Here is a 27319-nt window from a genome sequence, read left to right as displayed (position 1 = left end):
AATAGGAATAAACACCTCGTCCAATCCAGTGTGTTCAAGATATCAAAATTGTAGTTTATTCCTCCAGATTACAACATTTCGACCGTTCGCCAGTCTTTATCAAGTATAGTCATATACTTGACAAAGACCGGAGAATTATTGAAATGTTGTAATCTGGCAGAATAAACTACAATTTTGATATCTGGAACACGCTGGATTGGATGCTGTTTTTTCTTTTATATGCTGCAATTTTTACAAGTTGGCTCCTTGGAGTCAAAGGGCATCCATTTTGCTGAGTGCTGTTGGTTCCTTCTTCTTTGGACATAGGAATAAACACCTATCTTGTCCAGTCCTTGGGCCATTTACCAGTTGCCCATATCTGTTGACACAGGTGTGGGATGACATCAACTGCTGCTTCAGAATACTTTATTAGCTCTATTGGAATATTGTCACATCCAGGAGCTTTGTTTTTTGACAGAAGCTTTATCACAGCAACAATTTTGTCTTTCAAGATGTTCGGTTCTCTATCATTTCCAGTCTCAGTTTCATCCTGTATCACTGAGTCATTCTTGTAGAGGTGCTCCATGTATTCTTTCCATCTTTCCTTGATCTGTTATGGCTCAGTTAGTTTGTCCTCATTGACATCTTTCAACATTCTCACTCTTGGTTCAAACTTTCATCGTATCTATTTGAACTTTTGGTATGCCTCCCTGGTCTTGCATGTCAGATGTTTGCTTTCTATCTCTGTACATATCTTTTTGTAATAAAGTTCTTTGCTCAAATGGCTCTTGTCATGGTTTCACAGTGACAGGGATGACACCGGGGAGATCACACAATATCTCACCGTTGCCGTCACTCTGTCAGGATTTTGTCAGGGATTCGCGAGCATACGATCCCGACTACTCACTACGTAGGTATCGGCAAGTGACCAGTGAGCGTATGGCATCACACCTCCGGATTCCAACGCATGGAATACACCCCCGTACGGTCACTGCCAGCTTCACGATAGCCCAATTATTACTATTCGCTGCCACCACCATCCAGATTTGAAATATAATACAGGCCTGGTCAGACGTCTGCACTCTGGTAGCGTATATGGTTTCAGGGGAGGGAACGATTACAGAGCAAAAGAAACAGGACTATTAAATTTTATATTTAATCCAAAAGGGAGGCAGTGTTATGAAAAATATACAAAGATTTTACAAAGGGGAGAATTCAGTGCAGAATATACAGTTACACAAAATAAACAGGATTAAAGAAGAAACTTACTCTATACAGTTCATAGGGATGACTCAGAATAGGTGGAGGGGAGACACTCCAGATTTGACCGTTCTCGAACAGGATCTGTTGCTGTAATAAATATATATTCCCGGCAATGAATATGGATCAATCTTCAGTTGGATCTTTTATGCTGAAGAGGGGACCTGCCCACACGACCCTTGTTCTGACATCATGTGGACTGGGCTCCACCCTTCATGTTTTTATTAAAAACTTTAACTTCTTTGATAACTCCTCACTGGTTGATCATAGAGGCCCGAAAGTGATACCACTTTTTCTGCTATGAATTTACCTTAGTGTAGAAACCACACATGACAGTTGCGGTCTGCTATTTTGTTACTTATGCGCCACAGGCCCACGGAGGGGCTTACAGCGACGGGAAAATAAGCATATTGTTCCCTAGCTGACCTGCTGCTAAAATATAGGCCTCATTATTAGCAGAATTATAGAACTTCCAATATTCCATATTTCATATCAGCTCTGAATGGACTGCCAGACCTCGGTTAACTTCCCTTTGACATCCTGGGAATAAAGTTTCCTCAGCTCGATGTAAATTTATCGCAAGCCTGTGTCTAACTATCCCCTGCCTCTGCCTGGGTGAAATATACTCGCATACTGTTTGGGTTTGTAGCACCTTTCTTTTTGCTGCATTTTTCTACAAGTGACTTCTGCTGTGTGTGATACTTTGCATACAGACAGATGGTCCAAGTGTCAGCTCTTGGTCCTTTGACAAACGGTATAGGGGAGGGGGATAAAAAGAAGTTTCAGGGAAAGAGAAAAATCCTTAATATTTTCCTTAATATCTCCATGACAGCTCTCTTTAGTCTTTTACTGATGTTGCCTGCGTCCTGCTTGTTACCTTTTGCCATTCGTCTTTCTTCGATGATCTTTAGGGTCTCTTCTGTTAACCATGGCTACAGGGGTCTCTTCTGCCTCCTGTTTATTGTCTTTCTGGCTTCTTCAGTAACAATAGTTTTTATTAGTGATGAGTTAGCGGGCTCGCCACTGCTTGATACTCAGTCGTGCAACGTGGTTGCTCGGGTACACTCGTTACTCGATTGAGTATCGCATGCGCTCGAGCGCCATGCTCGAGTCCCCACCCCGCATGTTTCACGCCTGTTAAAAATCTAATAAACATGCGGGGATTGCCTGCCACACATGGTAATGCCGTAGCTATATTGGCTACTGGCATTATTGTGATTGGCTGGCCGCATCGCGTCATCGGATCTTATATAAGAATCAACAATTAAAAATTGCAATGTGCGCTGTGGTCCCACTTCTATAACTCTGAAAATAAAAGCTGAGTATACTGGTTATTAAATGTCCCACTTACTACCTTGGTATAGACCTAAGAAGCGTTAGGCAATAACATGGAAGCCTGTATACAATACAAAAACCTACAGAAAAACAAAGGTCCTCCAAAAACCATCCGGGTTAAATGAATAATTTTATTAAAGCAAAGAATAAAAAAATATAAAAAAGGGAATGCCAATGCAATTGAAAAAAAATGAAAAACTGAACAGATATGTGTTTGGGGTGATGTTGGGGTGGAGACGACGAAAGGTACAGTTTTTCAAAATTTGTAAGATCCCTACTGAGCCGTCGATCTTTTCTAACGTGGGAATAGAAATGTTGCAATTGTCTAGTCATAGTCGACTCTTGAAGGGATAGAGCAGTCCTGAAATATCTCGTTGAGGGGTATTAAAGATGAGTAAGATAGTACATGAGCAAAGTGAAGAGGGCGATATTTACTTCTTCCTAGAAATCGATTGGAAGAAGATAGTCCCGGTAAAAAGGTGGGATTGTCTGAGATTGGGTATAATGGGCCCTGTGGGTCAATTAGAGAGATCTTCTTATTGTCTCGACATATGAATAGGATTGTACAATATGTGCTGTAGGATTGCTGAGAGGGTTTAAGGACTGAGGGTTGTGGGTTACAGGGGAGTGTAGTTAATGCCCTTGGACATATAGTTTGCGCTATATGAACCCAAAGCTTCCCATGTTGATGGTGAAAATAATCGATTATTCCGGCATGGACTGCCGCCATGTAGTATTTTCTCCAATCCAGAAGACCGAGGCCTCCCATCTGCTTAGACCTAACTACCGTAATATACCACCACAAATACGTGGACAACTAGTCGGCCAGATGAACTTACAAAAGCTACTACATAGATGTTTCCAAAAATTTAAAGGGATTTTGGTCAAGATAGTTTGAAAAAGGTAAAGCAGTCTAGGTAAAATTTTCATTTTTAATATATTTACTCTGCCAAATCATGAGAAATCCTTCACAGTCCATGAATTAAGGTCCTTATGGATTTGATCAAGTAAGGGTTTGAGGTTAAACAGTCAAGAAAGATCACTATATATGCATATCCCTAAGTATTTTATACCCTGTGATGGCCAAGAAAAAGGACAATTTGATTGGATGATAGCGTGAGTGGTAGTTGGCAAGGAAAAGCATTTAATTTTTTATGGCATTGAAAAGGTAGATTGCCCGACTAGGGGAGGTGTTTGGAGGAAAAAAATGCTACTTAGAGCAGCATTTTGGATAATACAGTTAGACACCAAACAACCTAAAGGATTGAACTATAGGAACGATAAAATATTGATTTATTAGAATTAATACCTATGTGATATCAATAAAGTTGGTTATATATCATGGAACGATATGATGCGGGTGCATTAGAATTTTTCATTAATGTATTATATCAATGTAACTAGAGTTCACTATACACTGCAATGATCTGTCTGTACTCACGTGGTATTTTCCTTGCTCCATGATTGCTTAGTATGTGTTTTAAATTTTATTGTCACATGGTTTGTATTCAGCTCAGTGATCAAGGGCAGCATGCCAGAAACACATCTGAGCATTCCTCTATCCTCCATCATCGACTTTTAATATCTTTGTATTACAGTAAAGCTTTGAAGATTTTAAAAGTGGCCGCAATCCAGAATTTTTCTTCCATTTGAATAGCATTTTTGGGTGCAACATTTTCCCTTATGGGTCAATATACTGTTTATGTTTGCACTTGAAAGATTTTAGAGTTCTAGGTGACCTCAGAGTGTTTTACATATCTTTTCAGAACAATTCTAGGTTCTGATTTTTTTTTTTCAACGTTTGGCAAATTTGAATTTCAAAAGAATCACTCATCTCTAGAATCAAAAGTAATTTACTAATATCAATCCAGACTCCAGAGCAAAATAAACATATGTAAAAGAAAGTTTTCAAAAATCATAATCATCAAAGTCCAGCTCCAGTCAACTTCTTTGTTTACGTCACTGATGCGGTCTTCCATGAGCCATTTTAGCATCTTCCGGCTCTCAGCATCTTTAGCGTCTCCTGCACTGACAAGGTGGCAAAGTCATAATGTAGCTGCCTATATAGCACAGGAGACTCCAGAGATGCCAGATGCAAGAGGATGTCAAAAAAACTTCAACTGAGGGATGAGAAATGATAAAGTAAAGGGGTATGTGTACCACCATAATGCATGATCCAGTCTGTCCTAGAAGAGCTAATTTTCCCCCTCTCTGAATTTATGTTATTTTTTACCAATAAAGCATTTAAACCTTTTTTAGAAATCATCAATCGATCTTGCTGTTATCGAGTCAGTAGGTCAGCTGTTCTACAGATTAATCGTTCTCAAGATAAAAGCGTGTCTCCTCTGGAGACTGAACTTTTCTTTCTCCAGGTGGAGGGATTGCCCCCTTGTCTTTTGAGGGGACTTTGCATAAAATAGCTTTGACTCTCTTCCATTTAAGTGCAATTTATCTGCAGAATGCAGATTGTACCCCAATGAAAAGTCAGCTCACTGCTCAAGGAACTCAAATCTTTCAGCTTTGCACCAAGACTTAAGCCATGGATTTAGCTCTCTAAGATCCCATGGTCTCTCTTGTGTTGTGTATGGCACAGGCAGTTTTCCAGGGAATATTACTTTGGAGGTCCTTCCCTTCAGCTTGCAGCCTAAATCTTTAAATTCATTTTAAGGATCCTCTATCACTTATTCTGTAATTGATTCACATTTTGACCATGACGCTTGGATCTTCACCAGCCCTCGCAGTAATTTATCAACCCATTCCACCACATGCTCATCCCTGGCAGTAGGGAAACAGGAAACCATTCAGTTGAGGCGCTCTTGGTGACAAACTATTAAATCCCTCTTCCTAATTACAGAATTTACTATAACCTCCAACTGGCTAAGGGCTCATTCACATGTCAGTTTATTTCAGGTACGAGTCAAGTAACTGAGTTTCATCAGCTATTTCAGTTAGAGTTTCCTCAGAGTTTGTTCTGAGTTTCTTTAGTTTTTCTCATACTTAAAAAAAATATATTGCTACCTTCTCTTATCTAACAGTCTATGAAAATCGGACCACCCTCGGATGGCACCAGAGTGCTAACTGTTATTTTTACAGACCCATAGATTTGCATTGCCGATTTTGATCCAACGCTCAAAACAGTATCAGGCGTGTCGATGATTTTGGAACGCTTGGAATCCGCATCACTGCATCTGTACATGCGGAATCCAAGCGTTTCAATGTGCATATGGTACCCGGGTGTGGAGGACAGGAGATTCTCCTTCGGACCCGGGTATCATAAAACCTGTAAAAAATAGAATAAAATAAAAAATAAATATCATATTTACCTTCTGACGGCCCCCGCTGCGCTTGTCCTCCCTTGCCGGCAGATCGTGGTGGACTGAAAGACCTGCGCTGAAGTCATAGTCAAGTGATGGCAGGTCCTTCAGTGTAGTGTACTGCGAGCTGCCGGCACGCCAGGACGGAGCGAAGCAAGACTCCTTGGGCCATCGGAAGGTAAGTATAGATTTATTTTTTGATTTTTAAACATTCTTTAAGGTCACAGTATATAAATCCATGCCGTTTGCATGGATTTATATAGTGTGACCAAGTTAACAAGCACTTTCCAAGTGATGCTAAAATCGCTTGGAAAGCGCTTGTCAACCTGCGTGCGGAAATGCATGTGAAGAACGCTTGACATCCGCAAGTCCCTGGCAGGAAAAACGCATGTACAATCCACATGCGTTTTTTCTGCCAGGGAGATGCAGAAACGCTCAGGAAAAAATCCTGAGCATTTCTGCATCGTGGGCACATAGCCTAACTGATGTTTGTACCTTGTACAATTTGTCAATAGTAATAATAAAAAAGAAAAAAATGGCTACTTCCTTATGTGAGTGCTCTGATGTGCAACAAGAATTGATTTTTGGTTAAAATATTTCCCACATTCTAAACATGAAAATATTTTTCTCCCGTGTGAATAATCTGATGTCTAAGAAGATTTGATTTAAATCTAAGATAATTCCCAAATCAGGAACATGAAAATGGCTTCTCATCTGTGTGAACTCTCTGATGTGTAACAAGATTTGATTTGTTTGAAAAATATTTCCCACATCCTGTACATGAACATGCATCTTACCCCGTGTGAATTTTCAGATGGTTATCAAGAGTTGATTTAGCTGTAAAACATTTCCCACATTCAGAACATGAAAATGGCTTCTCCCCTGTGTGAATTCTCAGATGTGTAACAAGATTTCTTTTCTGTAAAAAACATTTCCCACACACTGAGCATAATAATTGCTTCTCCCCGTGTGAGTTTTCTGATGTGTAGTAAGATCATATTTCTGAGAATAACATTTCCCACATTCTGGACCCGAAAATAATTTCTCCCCTGTGTGAGTTCTTTGATGTCTAACAAGAGTTGATTTGTCTTTAAAACATTTCTCACATTCTGAACATGAAAATGGCTTCTCCCCTGTGTGAATTCTCTGATGTGAAACAAGGTATGTTTTCTTACTAAAACATTTCCCACATTCTGAACATGAAAATGGCTTCTTCCCTGTGTGACTTCTCTGATGGTTATGAAGAGTTGATTTAGCTGTAAAACATTTCCCACATTCTGAGCATGAATACGGCTTTTCCCCTGTGTGAATTCTCTGATGTTCAACAAGAATTGCTTTCTTATTAAAAGATTTCCCACATTCTGAACATGAAAATGGCTTCTCCCCTGTGTGAATTCTCTGATGTATAGCAAGATTTGTTTTGTCTGTAAAATGTTTTCCACATTCTGAACATGAAAATGGCTTCTTTCTTGTGTGATCTCTTTGATGTTCACCATCCCTTTGGTTATTTTTATTTTGTTTAAAAGTCTGTGATGAATCAGTAGAAAGAATTTGTAGAAAGGGATCAGATGATACATCTTTGCTGTAAAATGCTGGAGGTATATCTTGGATAATGGCGTACTCTTCATATGTATCTGGTGTGATGCTATGGTCATCTGCTTTAACATTTGAAAATATCATATGTTGCTTTGAGCTCCTGGTACAGTCATCTGCCAAAAATGAAACCATTGAAATTATTCCATAACAGTGCCTTTTAGGCATATTAATTCTAATATACATTTTATAACATTTATTTATTAAAGTGTCTATACAATTTGTAGTAAAATTAGATTTTGAACTGAGTAAGACATTGGCTGCAACAAAAGACCTCGAATAATCCCAATTCCTCAAAAAATATTGAGACGCGGTGTAAAATGTAAAGAAATTAAGAATGCAATGATTTGGAAATCTCTTAACCCCTTCACGACATATGACGTATATTTATGTCATATATCTTGTCCCTGACTTTGATGCGGGCTACGGAGCTGAGCTCGCATCTTTCCCCGCAAATGACAGCTGATTTAATCAGTTATCATGGGCCTTTAACAGCTGTTAATGTGTTAAATCTTACTGTCAATCTCTGACAGCGGGATTTGACAAGCGTCAGCAGGGTGCTCATCATTACACGCTCCCATGGGCGCGAGTGTGAGGCGATCACAGGGCACTGATAGGTTGTTATGACAGCCAAGGGTCTGCAGAAGACCCTCGTGCCTGTTATTACGATACTCCTGCGAATGCTGGTTCTTGGCCGGCATTCATAGAAAATCGTGACTTCTGCTATACATAGCAGTGCTGAAGCATAACACAAGCGATTGGAAGATCGCAGCTTCAAGTCTCCTGAAGGGACTATTAAATAAAGTAAAAAGTGCGAAAAAAAACTGTTAAAATCCACATATTTGGTATCGCTGCATTGATAAATGTCCAATCTATATATTTTGTTTGTTTGTCTGTCTGCTACTATTTCTGTTAGGAGGTGTCCCATTTTCCTCCCAGTCCTTAGTACTTGTAGGGATTCCTTCCCCACATCTATAGGTCTCCGTACAGACTAGCTTAGGACTTTAGCAGGTCTGATCGCAGGATCAGGTTCCCTGTTACATCGTAGGGATTCAGCTGAGTTCTATCGTAGGGACAGATTTCCTCTCTTTCCTTAGCTCTGGTAGCAGAACATAACAATTTCAGGGTATGACTCAACTCAATCTTTTGACCTAGTTACTGTCATAAGCTGAAACCTGCCAGTCAAAGACTAATTCCTGGTATGTCTCAGCTTTGAGTATACCACCATCTACACTACATAACATTATCCTGAAGATTCAGAGATCCTGGAGAAATCCATTCACACCGGGAACAAGGCCGAAAATCAATATTGTGATTCTCATAATCTACTGTCCCTATGGTGGCACTGCATTAAAAACAGACATGATTCAGTCACGCAAATCACTGTTTGGGCTTAGGAATACTTCCAGAAATCATTCTCTATGTGTAAAGAGATTGGCATATTGCCCTGTAATTGTTATGTTCTGCTACCAGAGCTAAGGAAAGAGAGGAGATCTGTCCCTACGATAGAACTCAGCTGAATCCCTACGATGTAACAGGGAACCTGATCCTGCGATCAGACCTGCTAAAGTCCTAAGCTAGTCTGTACGAAGACCTATAGATGTGGGGGAGGAATCCCTACAAGTACTAAGGACTGGGAGGAATATGGGACACCTCCTAACAGAAATAGTAGCAGACAGACGAACAAACAAAATATAAAGAACATAGAGGTCAGTAAACCAAGCAAACTAACAGAGCAAGACACAGAGCACAGGCTAGCTAGAAAGTAGATATACAATGAAGTCCAGCAAAGCCAGAAGGGCGGAGCAGGATTAAATAGGCCAACAAGGTCATGTGACCAGCAAAGGAAAAAAAACCTAACAGCAAGGTTCTAACAGTACCCCCCCTTCTAAGAGGATCCTCCGGATCCCCTAGGACCAGGCTTATCAGGAAATCTCCTGTGAAACGCTCTGATAAGTCTGGACGCGGAAACATCATCTGACCTCACCCAAGAGTTATCCTCGGGTCCGAAACCTTTCCAGGCCACAAGATACTGCAAACTACCTCTATACCGTCTAGAGTCAAGGATGCGAGAAATTTCATATTCCCCGTCCTCCACCACCGGAGGAACAGAGGCAGAGGCGTCACCATCCGACACAACAGCTTTTTTTAACAGAGAGACATGAAAGACCGGATTAATTCTCCAGGAGGTAGGAACCTCCAACCTAACAGCAGATTGGTTGACAACCTGAAGCACCTTAAAGGGCCCTACAAACTTGGGACCCAATTTCTTAGAAGGAATCCTCAACCGCAGATTCCTAGAGGACAACCAAACCATGTCACCAACAGCGAACAAAACCTCCTGTCGTTTCCTATCAAAGTAGTCTTTAGATTTTCTGTTGGCCTCCTGAAGATTACCACGCACATCCGTCCAAACTCTTTCCAAATCACCGGAAAAATTCTCCTCCTCAGGCACGGCAGATCCCAACTTGGAGAACGACCCAAACGACGGATGTCTCCCAGAACAACAAAAAAAAGGCGAACAACCAGCAGAAGAAGATGTATGATTGTTCAGAGCAAATTCGGCAAGTGGCAGAAACTCAGACCACCCCTCTTGATTGTCTGCCACAAAACAACGCAAGAACTGCTCAACATCCTGGTTTTTCCTTTCTGTCTGGCCATTAGATTCAGGATGATATCCGGACGAAAACGACAAATGAATTCCCAACCTGTCACAAAAGGCACGCCAAAAACGAGCCACGAACTGAGGACCCCTATCAGAAACAATGTCAGTAGGAACGCCATGAAGTCTGACAATTTCCTTGACAAAGGCCTTAGCGAGAGTTTTAGCGCAGGGCAGTTTGATGAAGGGAACCAAGTGACACATCTTACTAAAACGGTCCACGACCACCCAGATGACAGTAAAACCCTCAGAGGGGGGAAGGTCAGTTATAAAGTCCATAGCCAAATGTGTCCAAGGAGCACTGGGGACCTCCAAAGGACAAAGCAACCCCGCAGCAGGAGTATGTGAGGACTTAGATCTAGCACATACAGTACATTGGCGTACCCACTTAATGACTTCCTTCTGCCATCCAGGCCACCAAAAACTGCGACCCACCAGTCTCTTGGTCTCAGAGATTCCGGGATGACCTGCCAACCGAGATTCGTGACACTCAACAAACAAATCTCTCCTAAAGGTCCCAGGCACAAACAACCTCCCATGAGGAGTGTTAGATGGGGCATTCTCCTGAGCTTTAAGAATCTCATCTTCCAAAACGGAGTCTAAAGCAGCTATCACAACACCTTCTTGTAAAATGTTTTCCTCTTTCTCAGCACCGACTATGGGAGAAAAACTGCGAGACAAGGCATCCGCCTTAACATTCTTAGTACCAGGGATGTAAGTAACGGAGAAATTAAACCGCGAGAAAAACAGTGCCCACCTAGCCTGACGGGCATTCAGGCGCTTGGCAGCGTCAAGATATATCAGATTTTTATGATCCGTAAGAACCTGAACGGGAAATTCCGCACCTTCCAAGAAGTGGCGCCAGTGTTCAAATGCGAGTTTAATAGCCAATAATTCCCGATTACCAATATCGTAATTCAATTCAGTCTCCGAAAATTTTTTTGAAAAAAAGGCACAGGGATGTAATCCATCCCCGTTATCCTGAGACAATACTGCGCCAACCCCCACAGAGGAAGCATCAACCTCAACCAAAAACGGCCTAGTAACATCAGGCTGCATAAGGATGGGAGCAGAGGTGAACCTCTCCTTGAGATACACAAAAGCTTCAATGGCCTCAGAAGACCACTGAACCGCATCAGCACCTTTCCTGGTGAGATCAGTCAGAGGTTTGACAATACTAGAAAAATTTTTTATGAATTTTCTATAGTAATTGGCGAAACCCAAAAACCTCTGTATCGATTTCAAACCAATAGGCCTAGGCCATTCCTGCACAGCCTGAACCTTAACCGGATCCATCTCAAAACCTTTGCTGGAGATAATGTAGCCCAAAAAACTAATTCTCTGTACAGCGAACTCACATTTCTCCAGCTTAGCAAAAAGCGAATTGTCCATTAATAACTGTAATACCTCACGCACGCTCCGCCAATGAGACTCCAGATCTGGCGAATAAATCAAAATGTCATCCAAATACACAACCACATTTTTACCGATCAAAGGTCTAAGGATGTCATTAATCAGATTCTGAAAAAATGCAGGAGCATCAGTAAGACCAAAAGGCATAACCAGATTCTCAAAATGACCCACAGGAGTGTTAAAAGCAGTCTTCCATTCATCACCCTCCTTCATGCGCAACAGATTGTATGCCCCCTTAAGGTCAATTTTAGAGAACCACTTGGCCCCCAATAACTGGTTAAACAGATCAGGAATCAATGGCAGTGGGTAAGGATTGCGTACCGTAATTTTGTTAATCTCACGAAAATCCAGACAAGGACGTAAACCGCCGTCCTTTTTTTTTTACAAAAAAAAATCCATCCGCCACAGGAGACTTAGAGGGCCTAATGTGACCGGCGGCCAAACTTGTCTGTATGTATTCCTCCAAAGCCTTCCTCTCAGGAATAGTAAGGTTAAATAAACGACTTTTAGGAAGAGTCGCTCCAGGGACAAATTCAATAGAACAATCATAGTCTCTATGGGGAGGCAAAACCTGCGATTCCTTCTCAGAAAAAACTCTCCAAAAATCCTGAATAGGAACAGGCAATTCTCCCCTATCCAAAGCTGCAATACGCCCGTTACAGCACTTGTCATAACATTTATGGCTCCAGGATTTAATTTCACTGGTAGACCAATCCAGTACAGGATTGTGACATTTTAACCAGGGCAATCCCAATATTACTGGAGAAGGCAAGTTATTCAACACTACCAAATCCAATTTCTCATGGTGAACACCATTAATAGTGAGAGGAAATTCACAGACCTTGAGAGTAATATTCTTCAAAGGGGAGCCATCCACAGAAACCACAGCAATGGGGGATGATAAAGGTTCAGGTTTTAAATTGAGTTTTTCCACGAATCCCCCATCAATTACATTCAGTGTAGACCCGCAATCAACAAACACCCGAAATTCCATTAATTTTTCCTGAGCAATCGTGGAAGCAGCTAAAAATACACCCTTGGAATTTAAACAGGCAATACGGGCATGACTGACCATTTTTTTTTCTTTCTTCATACGAAGCTCACAGCCTTTAATCAAATGACCAGATTTTCCGCAATAGAAACACAAGCCTTTCGAAAAACGACGGTCTTTTTCTTGAGAGCGAGGTGCCACCGATCCAATCTCCATCGGTTCACCACTGTTAGTACACACATTATCATAACCAGAAACTGACATAGCAGAGGATTTGCTCTCATTAACCCTAGCACGCAGTCTTCTATCCACCCGTATAGCTAATTGCATAGCCTGTTGCAAATCCTCAGGTGTAGGATAAGCAATTAGCAGGTCTTTAACCCTTTCACTGAGCCCAGCAAGAAATAGACTTTTCAGAGCAGAATCGTTCCACCCTGTTTGAGTGGACCAACGACGAAAATGTGTACAATATTTTTCGACATTACCTGATCCTTGTTTTAAACGTCTCAACTCAGTCTCAGCTGATGCGACACGGTCAGGATCATCATATAATAGTCCTAAAGCAGAAAAAAAACTATCCACTGATCTGAAGCATGTATCACTAGGTTGCAAAGAAAAGGCCCACTCCTGAGGCTCTTTGCGCAAAAGTGACATTATGAACCCTATGCGCTGGGATTCATCCCCAGAGGACTTGGGTCTCAAACGAAAATACAATAAGCAAGCATTTTTAAATGAAAAAAATTCTCGATGTTCACCAAAAAATAAATCCGGCAAACATACCTTAGGCTCCAAGAAATGTGCTCCAGAACAGTTACTCACGTGCTGACGGAGCTCGGCCACTTCCAGAGAGAGTCCCTGCAGGCGATGAGCCAAATCCTGAACCGACACCATGATGGAACAGAAAAATCTTTCCTTAGAGAATTTGCTGGCTGGACTTACTGTTATGTTCTGCTACCAGAGCTAAGGAAAGAGAGGAGATCTGTCCCTACGATAGAACTCAGCTGAATCCCTACGATGTAACAGGGAACCTGATCCTGCGATCAGACCTGCTAAAGTCCTAAGCTAGTCTTTACGAAGACCTATAGATGTGGGGGAGGAATCCCTACAAGTACTAAGGACTGGGAGGAATATGGGACACCTCCTAACAGAAATAGTAGCAGACAGACGAACAAACAAAATATAAAGAACATAGAGGTCAGTAAACCAAGCAAACTAACAGAGCAAGACACAGAGCACAGGCTAGCTAGAAAGTAGATATACAATGAAGTCCAGCAAAGCCAGAAGGGCGGAGCAGGATTAAATAAGCCAACAAGGTCATGTGACCAGCAAAGGAAAAAAAACCTAACAGCAAGGTTCTAACAGTAATGTGTATAATGTCATGCATTATTGTGAGAGTGCTGTGTAATGTGAATTGTGTTGTGATGCATTGTAGTGTTCTGCCCAGCAACAGACAGTGAGTAGGGTAAGATAGAGTTAAGTGTTGAGATTAGCCCATAGTGGGAGGGGCATGTGCAAGGGAAAGACACTATTTCCTGTTACAAAATCAGTTAAGGCTCAGCGAGTGACAGAGACGGACCTAAGGTCCAGCTTGTGCAGTGCCACAGAAAGAGAAAGAGTTGACGGAGTTACAAAGTGATCAAGGTGAAACGGGTCAGCAGACTGACCGGGGACAAGGAGACTGAGTGAGACGGGTCCTGGTACTGGACACACCAGAACGTGGAATGAAGTGAGTGTCCCGGGCTGGAGCTCCTTAGGCGTCGACAAGCGACAAGCAAATGTCAGGGCAACTCCTGGGATTTGAAAAATGGATTAATTATCTTGAAGTCTGTTCAAAGTAGCCATCTTAAGAGCTGCCAAGTGACCATGAAGAGTGTACCCAGGCATTTCATCTTAAGTCAATAGACCTAAATCATTTCCCTAGGAGTCTCGCTGTTATCTCAGAGTCTTCTAATTCTTATCCTGAATTCAAGTTCGAGTATAATAAATGTAAAGAGATCCGGAGTAAAATTATTATATCTCATGAATTAGAAAAACTATGGTCCGGCATACAACAAAATAATAATGCATACTCACCTTATAATTGGGACCACTTCAGCCTCTCACTAACCTCAGCGGCAACCAATGCATCGCTGCTGTGACCAGTGATTGGACGAAGCAATCACATTTCTGTACATCCAGAACACAACGTACAGAGATCAATTCTCTCATTTTATTCTGAAAAGCATCATTTCAATTTTGTCTAATGAAATTTTGCAAAAACAATGCAGTGAAAATAAAACAAGTAAGAAAATGCTGAGTAATACACCCTAAAAATTCATCATATAATTGTATCGGTATCTGGGTGAATAAAATCTGTGACTTCTCGGCATTTAGTGGTCACTACTCACCTGTGTAGTTATCTGTAGGAATCTCCTCTTTACACCGCTCATCATCCCTCACATATGTCTCTGTAGTATTAATATGGGTCAGATCTTCACCCTGAAACAAATATTGTATAAGTCACAGACAAATGGAAAAGTTGTGTGAAAAAATAGAAAATATTATAAATTAACAAGACGACCACAAATGACATGACAGCAATAGTTATCACATAGCTGCTGGTCTCTTGTATAAAACCAACCTATCCGCTCCTAATTCTAACCAGCACTCTACACAAAGAGAAAATTGTGAGAAGATTCAGACAACATCTAATGTCTATGATCAGCTTTATTCCATCATTTCCACCAAGTATGAAACATACACTGAATGGCCACATTATTAAAGACACCCATCTAGTAGAATATTAAACTACCATGGCCATCAGAATCTCAGCAATTGGTTGTTGTTGATTACACTTGGTGTTGAAATGTTGGCCAATGGAGGAGGTGTCGCACTGTATGTCAGAAAAGTGTATATCTCAACAGAGAATGAAGCTTCACAGACTGGGAGTTCAGTGGAAACTGTTTGAGTAAGAATACAACGGAGAGAAAAACGGAAAGGACACCATTGTAGGCATTTACTGTAGGCCACCTGGGCAAGCTGAAGATATGGATGAACTCTTTATGTATCAGATGGCCAAGTTATCAAAAAAATATGACGTAGTGATCATGGGAGATTTCAACTATCCAGACATTTGTTGGGAATCTCCCTCAGGCAAGAGTAACAGGTCCAGCAAATTCTTATCCTCTCTTGCTGACAACTTTATCTTCCAAAAGGTAGAAGAGAGATCTTCTACCTTGGATATAATCCTCATAAACAGGGAGGAAATGGATGAGGAGGTAAGGGTGACTGGGACCCTAGGAGGCAGCAATCATGCAATCATAGAATTTTGTATAACTAGAGGAGGAAGACGTATGAAGAGTCAGACTTCAAGGTTGGATTTCAGAAAGGCAGCTTTTAAGGGACTCAGAAAGAGGATAGGAGGGATCCAATGGCTGGATGTCGTTAAGGACAGAAATGTCCAGGACCGATGTCTCTAATACATTGGCCATTCAGAGTACAATACTGGTGGATAAAACAAGACTGAACACAAGACCTTCACAGCTTCTACACATCATAGTGGAGATCTTATGACTCCTTCTCTCCATCTACCTGATGATCCTGAGGAACATTGGGAATTTCTTGTTTACAGTCTTGTTGAAGGTGACATCTCTCTGGTGTTGTCCTCTCACTGGATTGATCTAGAGGAAACACATAAAGGGACTGAATTCATTCTTTACATTTAGATAATTATAGGCCGTGTTTATTTAGTCCTGTCTATTACCTGGTGATGTGAGGGGCTTGTGAACCTCCATCATGATGTCCTTGTACAGATCTTTGTGTCCTTCTAAATACTCCCACTCCTCCATGGAGAAATAGACGGTGACATCCTGACACCTTATAGGAACCTGACACATACAATGATACTGTCATCCCCCGATCTCTTCATACCATTGCTGTATAATGTCCCAGCATTCCCAGCAGGGTCACCTCTATAGTTAGCAGCTCAATCATCTTGTAGGTGAGTTCTAGGATCTTCTGGTCATTGATATCCTCATGTATCAGGGGGTGAGGTGGAGGCCCCGTGATTGGGCTCAGGGGTCTTCCCCTTCCCTCAGACACAGGGTCCTGACAGCGCTCACTAGAGGTCTTCTTCACTACTGTGTAATCCTGGTTATGAAGAGACACATTAATAAATCTCACTACAGACATTTCCAGAGTCCTCACCTCTCCAGTTCTGTCCATCCATCTGTTATTCGCATAGATAAGAATGATGTAATGTGACGTCATCAGAATCTCTCACCTCTCCAGTAAGCTGGAAGAGGATCTCTAGGGTGAGGTGTAATATCCTCTCTGCCATCTTGTCCCTGTCCCTAGCCATCCTTGATGGTCACTCAGGAATATTCTCTTATATAGAAGATCTCCACTGAGAGGATCCGATATTGTAGGGACCTGAATGGGGAGAATATGACGATGTAACATCATAAGGAATTCAATGTAATAATACAATTACCGAACAAAATAAAGGGAAACATATAAGGAAATATCATGTGTAGATTTCGTATTCTCTTTGTACAGACTGGAACATGTAATATTGTATGAAGGCAGCTCCGTCACCGATACCAGAAGCCGAGGATGATGAAGATGCTGAGAGCGGGATATGTGTCATAAAGATGGAGCGCGGCCTGAACGCCATGTGCTTTATGTCCGTCCCCCAGAATCTGCCGTCTACACGGGGGGCGGTGGAGATTATCACTACAGGAGCCGCTCAGGTCACAGGGACTCCAGAAATATGGAGGAGACCGGCAGAGATACAAAGAGCGATGACACTGGAGGGTCCGGGGAGCGGCCATGAGGGGGATTTACAGGAGTCATTAATTATAACAGCCGCAATTCTAAATGTCACCTGAAGAAACAAGTGATATATATATAGAAAAGCAGAGAGGTTTCCCCAGGAGACGTGTGCGCTTCTCTCTATTCATCGTCTATGGGAGATAACAGAAGCTCTGGCTCCAGAGAAAAAGAAGAAACCCCCATCAGTAAGTTATATGGGAAGGAGAGAAGAGAGGTCACCAGCACTGAGGGGGTTAATAGTAATGGGGAATCTCCACATACCTCCACCTGCAGAGCCGCACACTGGATATATGGCTGTTCTGTGCGCACAGGACCTGTGATGATGTCACAGGAGGGGAGGAGTCAGGGGTCACATGATCAGGGGCCTCAGTGTCTGCAGGACTCTGCTGTGCTGGGTGTGATAATAATAATGTTATTTCTATGGCGCCAACATATTCCGCAGCGCTGTACAATTAAGGGGACATGTACAGAGATCAAAGACAACACAAAGTAACGCACAGCTCAGCAGTGAGAGGAGGAGGGAGGGTCCTGCTCACAAGCTACAATCTATAAGGAAATAGGGGGCACAATAGGTAGAACGTGTGGTTTGTCAAATCATTTGAGAAAGTGCATTCCAGAAAACTGGGCCAACATGAGAGAAGTCTTGGGGATGGAGGTGTGAGTTTCGGATTATGGAGAATGTTAGTCTTGTTAGCTGTGTGCGGTGATGTATGGTGGTACAGAACTGTGGGTGAGATCCATAAGTTTATTTAGTACTCTCTGTCTAGTGGATGGGCAACCAGAGCAATGACTGGCAGAAGGTGGGGCATCGGTGAAGCAGCTAGACAGAAATACGACCCTGGCCATGCACAAGCTCTACATCATCCACATGGAAACTATTTATGACAATAAACACAAGTAAAAAAACACAGCGCTATATCCCAGGCCACCAAATTTCACAAGGACTCGGCCAGCCTGTCATGTGAATATAGCAGAGCTGAAGCTGTCCTGGGAACCATGTAAAGGTAAGGATGAGGTTGGTTTATTATTTTACTTTTATTGCAGAAGACATTGGCTTCAGCTGGAATGGGTGTGATGGTAAGTATGGTTTAATTTAGAACATTAAAAAATTGTGTGTTTATTTCAATTAAAGGACTTTATTCTGGGTGTTTGTGTTTTTTTTTAACTTTAACTATGGGGTTAGTAATGGGGGTGTCTTATAGCTGCCATTATAAGCTGACATCAACCCCAGCCCTATTACCCCACTGCCACCGCTACAGGGCAGCGTGGAAGAGCGAGGCTAAGTGCCAGAATTGGCGCATCCTATGAATGCGCCATTTCTGGGGCAGCTGATGGCTGGTGTTTCTAGCCTGGGAGGGGGCCAATATTCATGGCACCCTTCCTGGGCTATTAATATCAGCCCCCAGCTGTCTGCCTAGCCTTTGCTAGCTATTAAAATAGGGGGGACCCCAAGTCATTTTTTTATGTGGGGCTTCGCCCTATTTTTGTGTCCAGCCAGGTACAACTAGGCAGCTGGGGGCTGGAATCAGCAGCGCAGTGAAGCCCAAGCTTTCTGCCCCCCCCCCGCTGCAAATTGCAGTCCGCAGCCACCCCAGAAAATGGCGCATTCATAGAAGCGCCACCTTCTGGCGCTGTACCCAACTCATCCAGGGCCCTGGTGCGGTGGCTCACTAGGTAATAAAGGGGTTACAGCCAGCTTTGTATTATCAGCTGGCCCTAAGCCCGAAATTCATGGGGTCACGCCAATATTAGATATGACCGCCATGAATTTCTAGCAAAGTATTTAAAAAAAAACACAACACCCAGAATAAAGTCCTTTAATTGAAATAAACACACAATTCTTTAATGTTCTAAATTAAACCATACTTACCATCACGCCCATTCCAGTTGAAGCCAATGTCTTCTGCAATAAAAGTAAAATAATAAACCAATCTCATCCTTACCTTTCCATGGTTCCCAGGACAGCTTCAGCTCTGCTACATTCACATGACAGGCTGGATCGCAGCCGAAAGCTGCCATCCAGCTTGCCATGCCACAGACACATGTCCAATGAACTCAGCTCACCTCATGCACGTCACTGACAGCGTGGGAGAATTCTCCTGCGCTTGTCGTGAGCACAGGAGAATCCTCTCACGCTCACCGCATGCGCAGGAGAATTCTCCCACGCTTTCAGTGACGTGCATGAGATGAGCTGAATGTTGCGCTGGGATAAAGAAGTGGTTGCTGATGGTGGTTGTAAGTGTGCAACAACAGGTGCAGGGTGGGAGGCATCTTTGCTTGCGTCATGGACAGGGGATTGGCGTGCACGTACAACAGAGGAAGAGGCAGTGGTGTCATCTGCAGACACTGTTTCTGGACCCTGATGTTCGTCCCAACTAATCGGGTACTTTTGCTGTCATGTACCTGACATATCATGTTCCTGACTACCAGCATGACCACCTGGTGGTGGTCAGGTTAGTAGTTGTGCTGCCCCTGCTGAAGCTGGCATGGCAGATGGTGCAAATGGCCTTTTTTGGGTTAACTGAATAATCTTTAACACCAACTTTCCCTGTGTTGGTGTTCTGGGGAACAGTTGCCCGCCTTGTGTCTCTGGCCACCCCATTGCCTCTTCCTGCCTGGTGTGGTGCTATGGATCCCACCCCCACTGTGCTGCTGTCCTTGCTCTGCATTTCATCTTTCAAGGTTGGGTTAGTGACTTCATAGTCCACAACCTTGTCTTCCACTTCTGCACCCTGGTCCTCCTCCTGACTTGCTGACTTAGCAACATCACTTTTTGGTAATTGTGTCTCATCAGCATGTGGTCCAGAATCACGGCTACTGAGACTGGACCGTGTGGAAGACAGGGTGCTGCTGAAAAACTGACTAGAAGCATTAACTGCTATCCAACCATAACCTTTTCACATTGGTCTGGTTTCAAGAGTGATGTTCCGCGTCCCCCTAAAAGGTGGGAGAGGAAACTAGGTCTACATGATGTGTGTGTTTGTTGTGCTCTCGCAGCAAGCACAATTTCACCTTGCCCACGGCCTCGGCCTCTGCGCTGACCATCAGCATCACGTCCACTTCCTTGTCCCTTATTACACGCCTTGCCCATTTTAAATTACGTTTGATATTTCCCTGCTGAAAAAACTTTGCAGGATTATAATCGCAGGAAAATTTGCCCACTTCAGATGAACTTGGAACACTGCAGTAGCAATAAATAAATGGAGTATAATATTTAGATGCTGAGAAAACTTTGTAAGATTTGTATTGCAGGAAATTTAGCACACCTCAGATGGACTTTTCTCACTGCTTGCACTTGTGACTGGTGTTACAGTTTGTGCTCAAAAGTTTACATACTCTGGCAGAATTTTTGCTGTCTTGGCCTTGTTTCAGAGAATATGAATGATAACAAAAAAACTTTTTCTCCACTCATGGTTATTGGTTGGGTGAAGCCATTTATTGTCAAACTACTGTATTTTCTCTTTTTAAATCTTAATGAAAACCAAAAACATCCAAATGACCCTGATCAAAAGTTCACATACCCCAGTTCTATTGTCCCCTTTAACATCAATGACAGCTTGAAGTATTTTGTGGTAGTTGTGGATGAGGTTCTTTATTTTCTCAGATGGTAAACGGCCCATTCTTCTTGGCAAAAAGCCTCCAGTTCCTGTAAATTCCTGGGCTGTCTAGCATGAACTGTGCATTTGAGATCTCCCCAGAGTGGCTTAATGATATTGAGATCAGGAGACTGAGATGGCTACTCCAGAACCATCACTTTGTTCTGCTATAGTCAATGACAAGTCGACTTGGCCTTGTGATTTGGATCGTTGTCATGTTGGAGCGTCCAAGTACATCCCATGCGCAGCTTCCGGGCTGATGAGTGCAAATTTGCCTCCAGTATTTGCTGATAACGTGCTGCATTCATCCTTCCTTCAACTTCTACCAAGTTTCCTGTGCCTTTGTAGCTCACACATCCCCAAAACATCAGCGATCCACCTCCGTGCTTTACAGTAGAAATGGTGTTCCTTTCATCATAGGCCTTCTTGACCTCTCTCCAAATGTAACGTTTATGGTTGTGGCCAAAGAGTTCAATTTTGGTTGTGGCCAAAAAGTTCACTCCAAATTACCTTGCTCCAGAAGTTTTGAGGCTTGTCTCTGTGCTGTTTGGCGTATTGTAGGCGAGACACTTTGTGGCATTTGTGCAATAATGGCTTTCTTCTGGCAACTCGACCATGCAGCCCATTTTTCTTCAAGTGCCTCCTTATTGTGTTTCTTGAAACAGCCACACCGCTAGTTTTCAGAGAGTCCTAAATTTCAGCTGATGTTATTTGTGGGCTTTTCTTTGCATCCCGAACAATTTTTTCTGGCAGTTGTGGCCAAAATTTTTGTTGGTCTACCTGACCGTGATTTGGTTTTTACAGAGCCCCTGATTTTCCATTTGTTAATCACAGTTTGAATGCTACTGACTGGCATTATCACTTCCTTGGATATCTTTTTGTATCCCTTTCCTGTGTTATACAGTTCAACTACCTTTTCCCGTAGATCCGTTGACAATTCTTTTGCTTTCCCCCTGACTCACAATCCAGAAACGTCAATGGCTGGATGAAAGATGCAAGAGTCTGTCTGTATCCCATAAACTCACACAGCTTTTATGCACACACACTGATTACAAGCAAACAGGTCACAGGTGAGGACAGGGCTGGCGTCAGCACCTGATGCACCCGGGCAAGTGCTGGTGCCCTGAGCAGGCAGGGGCGCTCACTCACCGTTGGGCACCCCGGCGCGCTATTGGACACATGAGCGGTGCGGTGCCGGTGTCAGTGCCCGCTCCCCCCCGCTTGCTCAGGGCCCCGGCACAATACTTACCTCTCCCCGTGCCTCCGCAGCATCTCTGGCCTCTTCCGCAGCTGCTGCACTGTGATGTCTCAGGTCAGAGGGCACGGTGACGTCTTTACACCACGCTCTCTCCTGAGCCGTCGCAGGCAGCGCAGAGTGGGAAGACGCCAGTGAGGGGTCCAGAAAAGTGGCAACAGGTGAGAAGTGAGATGAGTATTTGATGTATGGAGGTATGGGGCATTATATGGTGGGGGGGGAACAAGTGACATCCTCCATGGGGCATTATATGGGGGGGACAAGTGACATCCTGCCTGGGGCATTATATGGGGGGAAGAGGTGATATCCTGCATGGGGCATTATAAGGAGGAGAGGTGACATCCTGCATGGGGCATTATATGGAGGGGGAGAGGTGACATCCTGCATGGGGCATTATATGGGGGGGAGAGGTGACATCCTGCACGGGGCATTATAGGCGGGTGACATCCTGCATGGGGCATTATATGGGGGTGACATCCTGCATGGGGCATTATATGGGAGGGAGAGGTGACATCCTGCTTGAGGCATTATGTGGGGGGAGAGGTGACATCCTGCATGGGGCATTATATGGGGGGGAGAGGTGACATCCTGCATGGGGCATTATAGGGGGGTGACATCCTGCATGGGGCATTATAAGGGGGGTGACATCCTGCATGGGGCATTATATGGGGGGAGAGGTGACATCCTGCATGGGGCATTATATGGGGGGGAGAGTTGACATCCTGCATTGGGCATTATAGGGGGGTGACATCCTGCATGGGGCATTATATGGGGTGGGTGACATCCTGCATGGGGCTTTATATGGGGGGAGAGGTGACATCCTGCTTGGGGCATTATATGGAGGGGAGAGGTGACATCCTGCATGGGGCATTATATGGGGGGAGAGGTGACATCCTGCATAGGGCATTATATGGGGGGGAGAGGTGACATCCTGCATGGGGCATTATATGAGGGGGGAGAGGTGACATCCTGCATGGGGCATTATATAGGGGGAGAGGTGACATCCTGCAGGGGGCTTTATGGGGGGGTCAGTATTCTGTATGGAGCATTATATGGGGACCAGTATCCTGTATGGAGTGTTATATGGGGACCAATATCCTGTATGGAGAATTATATGGGGACCATTATTCTGCATGGAGCAATATATGGGGCCCATAATACTGTATGGAGCACTATACTGTCCGGTCTGCACTGTGCGTTGAGAGAATTCGCCGGTTACTGACCTATTGTAGAATTTACAATAGATATCGCTCATGTAATGTAAGAAGTGAAATCTTCGGCATTGTATTATATGTATATTTCTCTGTGGTATCTGTGTACATTAATCGTGGTATGTGTTAAAGGGGCCCACTGAGACTCTTTTGCCCAGGGCCCACAAAAACCTGGAGCCGGCCCTGGGTGAGGATGTTACCTTTAGTAGCCATTCAAATCCATTTGTGTAAAATTCTGTGCATGTTATCAGGCCAAAATCACCAGGGTATGTGAACTTTTGATCAGGTTCATTTTGATGTTTTTGGTTGTCATTAAGATTTAAAAAGAGAAAACACAGTAGTTTGACAATAAATCAATAACCATGAGTGGAGAAAAAGTTTTTCTGTTATCATTCATATTCTCTGAAACAAGGCCAAGAAAGCAAAAATTCTGCCGGGCTATGTATACTTTTGAACACAACAGTATGTGCAAGGGGAAGTATGTGACACTATGGCTGCTAGCCTGTGTGAACTGAACCTACAACTTTTCTCCTGCATATTATATGTTGGGGCTTAGTTCACCTAAAAAGGGTGTGGTTTTGTGTGAATGGCAAAGAGATGGGTGGAAAGTCATTCACCCTACCCTGAGGGTGTGGCTGAGCTAGGTTAAATGCTCAGTCACTATTTTTTTTTCAGTTGTTGTGTGTGTCTGGAGAGGCAAGGTCTCCAGACTAGAAAGCTATAGCTCAGGAGGAGCGGAAGACTGCTCTACAACCTATATGGGCGAACCCTACACTCCTATGGACTGTGCTATCATTTATCTTTTGTTTTTCCGTTATGCCCGGATGGCCATGTTTATTTTGTTGAGTCTGCAGAGTTTTATGTCATACAATAGACCTGCAGAGGAAACCGTATCCTGAGTCTACTTCTGGAAGCAGTCGAGTAAGTCATCTTACCACAGTTGGTGGAGAATGCGGGCAAGATTCCAGGAACACGAGTACCTGCCACAGAGAACGGTAGATGTCCTGGGTAAAGGCCACCAGCCAGCAAGAGATGTCCAGCACAATGGAGGAGCTCATTAAGCACCTGGGGCAGAGCAAGCAGCACATGCAGCAGCACCGAGAGCAGGAACAGCTGCAGCAGGAGACGAATAAACTCCTGATGCAGCAGATCCAACAGCAGCAGCAGAAGTCTGCACCAGAGAAACCACTCCTCCCCCAACTCCAGGTGATGTCTCATACGTCCAGAAGGCGGTAAGGCAAGCTATGCAAAAGATGACCCCAGGAGATGATGTTGAGGCATTTTTGACTGTGTTCGAAAGGATGGCAGAGTGGGAAAAGCTGCCACTGGAGCAGTTGGCGGAGGTGCTGGCCCCCTATTTGACGGGTGAACCCCAAAAGCCTTATTTTGACCTGGCCTTGCAAGATGCACAGGAATATGGCAAGTTAAAGATGGAGATAATGGCACGCTCTGGAGTGACTATGACTGTTAGAGCTCAAAGGGTCCACCACTGGGCGTATGCTGGCAACAAACCCCCTCGATCGCAGATGTTTGACTTGTTACATCTAGTCCAAAAATGGTTGTAGCCAGAGTCTTCCACTCCTGCCCAAATGGTCGAGCGTGTGGTGATTGACAGATTCATCCACTCCCTTCCCTGTTGTTAAGGACATGGTCTGTTGGCATTGTCGTAGTCCCGGACTCATAGCCGCCTGGTGTCATGTCTTCCCTGAACCAATGGACTGCAGCTTAGGCCGATGTTGTTCCTATTATGCATATCCGGCCTGTAGCGTGGATGGCCAACCTGGTGAGGGTCTGCAGGCGTGTGCCATGTCTATCAATGGGGTGATGGTGCTTGGACTATTGGACTCAGGAAGTCTGGTGACTCTGATCAGTGCCACCCTTCCCCACCAGCTGATCCCTGCCAAAACTGTGGGTGTACGTTGCATACATGGGGACGCCAAGGATTACCTGGTGGCCAGAGTGACAGTGGGAACAGACTGTGGTGCCCAATCCCACGAGGTCAGGGTGGTCAAGGACCTGATACATCCCGTCATACTGGGGCGCGATTTTCCTTTTTTCTGGAACTTGTGGGGAGAGGGGACCAGACTGAGTCACGTGGACAAAAGCCAGGTCCCTTGGGAAATACCCCGGTCGACATCTGAAGTGGATGAGTTCCCAATGTGTGTCCTTGCCGGAGACGAGGATGAGACTGTGACCAAAGAGGCCGACCTCCCTGTGTTAGAGGTGCCCAGAAAGAACTTTGGGTCTGCTCAAGTTCGGGACTTGACCTTGAAGGGGGCATGGGACAATGTTACTGTCTTTAATGGGGTTGCTCAAGAGTCGGGGGCAGACCCCTGTTACCCACACTTTGCAGTTCAGGGGGAGCTATTATACCGGGTGTCAGGGTTTCACAGCGAAAGGGGCGACACCGGGGAGACTACACAATATCCCACCGTTGCCATCACTCTGTCAGGATTTCATCAGGGATTCACGAGCACACGATCCCGGCTACTCAGTATGTAGCTATCGGCAAGTGAACAGAAAGAGTATGGCGTCACACCTTGGGGTTCCAACGCATGGAATCTGTGTATACGCCCCAGTATGGTTACTGACAGCTTCACGATAGCCCAATTATTATTATTCTCTGCCACCACCGGCCAGATTGGAAATATAATACAGGCCTGGTTGGACACCGTACACCTGCGTTCTGGTAGCGTATGGCTTCGGGGAAGGGAACGATTACAGAGTAAAAGAAACAGAACTATTAAATTTTATATTTAATCCAAAAGGGAGGCAGTGCTTATGAAAAATATACAAGATTTTACAAATGGAAACAATACAATACATATGCAGTTACACAAAATAATAATTACTGTACGATCGCAGATACGATTCAATATAGCTGGAGGGAAGCTCTTCAGATTTGACTGTTACTAAATGGGATCCGTTGCTTATAATAAATATATATTCCCCACAATGAATGCTCATCCATCTTCCGTGTATTCTTTTATGCCTAAGGGGAGACCTGTCCACACACCCCCTGGGATGACATCATGGGGGCTGGTCTCCAGCCTTCATATTTTTACTAGAATATCTGGGTTTTGCGATAACTTATCGTTGGTTGATCGCAGATGCCCAGAACTAATACCATTTTTTCCGTTATGAATTTACCTTCCTTTAGAGACCACACATGACATAGTTGCGGTCTGGTGTTTGTTACTTTTGCACCACAGCTTACAGAGGGGCTTACAGCGATGGGAAAATATCCATATTGTTCCTCAGCTGACCCTGTCACTAAAAATATGGACCCCATTATTATCGGAATTATGGAACTTCCATTATTCCATATTTCGGGTCGGCTCCATCCCGGCTGCCAGACCTCTGTTAAATTCCCTTTGACGTCCTGGGAATAAAGTTTCCTCAGCTACATGTAAATTGTTGCAGGTCTGTGTCAGGGGAAAGCACACTCACATTCTAATTGGGTTTCTAGAACCTTTCTTTGTGCCAGCATCTGTCCAAGCCACTTCTGCTGTAGGGGCTAATTTGCATAGGAGCAGATGGTCCAGGTTTCAGCTCTTGGTCCTTTGACAAACAGTGGATAAGGGAGGGGTGAGAGGGGCTTCAGGGGGAGAAAGAATATTTTCAATTTTTCTATGACACCGGGTGACAAAACTAAGAGGTGAAGAAATAGTGGAACAGCTGTTAGTTCCAGGGCCATACCGACGGAGGGTAATAGATATGGCCCACTCACATGTTCTGGGGGGGGGACATCTGGGGGTTGAGAAAACCCAGGAAAGAATGAGGAGGTTCTATTGGCCAGGATGTTAACGGGAGATCCTAAACTGTTGTAGGTCCTGCCCCACCTGCCAGATAACTGAGCCCTCTTCCCACTTCCGTAGTTCCTTACTTCCACTACCTG

General features: G+C 43.8%; 2 protein-coding genes across 3 annotated transcripts in view; one reads left to right on the top strand and one right to left on the bottom strand.

Annotated features, from left to right (window-relative positions):
* The window catches only part of LOC141272087 (uncharacterized), a 113541-nt gene extending 96741 nt beyond the window's left edge, over positions 1–16800 (bottom strand). Inside the window, exons 1-6 of one of the 2 annotated variants that reach the window (XM_073682394.1) lie at positions 16496–16800; positions 16290–16413; positions 16118–16206; positions 14935–15025; positions 13033–13104; positions 1122–7597 (exon numbers count right to left, since the gene is read on the bottom strand). In XM_073682394.1, coding sequence (XP_073538495.1) covers positions 6783–7597; positions 13033–13104; positions 14935–15025; positions 16118–16206; positions 16290–16413; positions 16496–16795 — 1491 coding nt within the window. In that variant the 5' untranslated portion in view covers positions 16796–16800 and the 3' untranslated portion in view covers positions 1122–6782. Of the gene's footprint in view, positions 1–1121; positions 7598–13032; positions 13105–14934; positions 15026–16117; positions 16207–16289; positions 16414–16495 lie in introns of those variants that run through there. The other variant, XM_073682393.1, reaches the window with a different exon arrangement.
* Positions 1–27319, top strand: part of LOC141272089 (oocyte zinc finger protein XlCOF8.4-like) — a 198167-nt gene that overhangs the window by 131343 nt on the left and 39505 nt on the right. The window lies entirely within an intron of this gene.

The sequence above is a fragment of the Phyllobates terribilis genome, unplaced genomic scaffold, assembly GCF_046119375.1.
Source record: "Phyllobates terribilis strain yellow unplaced genomic scaffold, ASM4611937v1 Scaffold_5__5_contigs__length_657084704, whole genome shotgun sequence".
Taxonomy (NCBI): Eukaryota; Metazoa; Chordata; class Amphibia; order Anura; family Dendrobatidae; genus Phyllobates; species Phyllobates terribilis.
The sequence above is the reverse complement of the archived record's forward strand: the minus strand, read 5'-3'. Positions and strand labels throughout refer to the sequence as shown.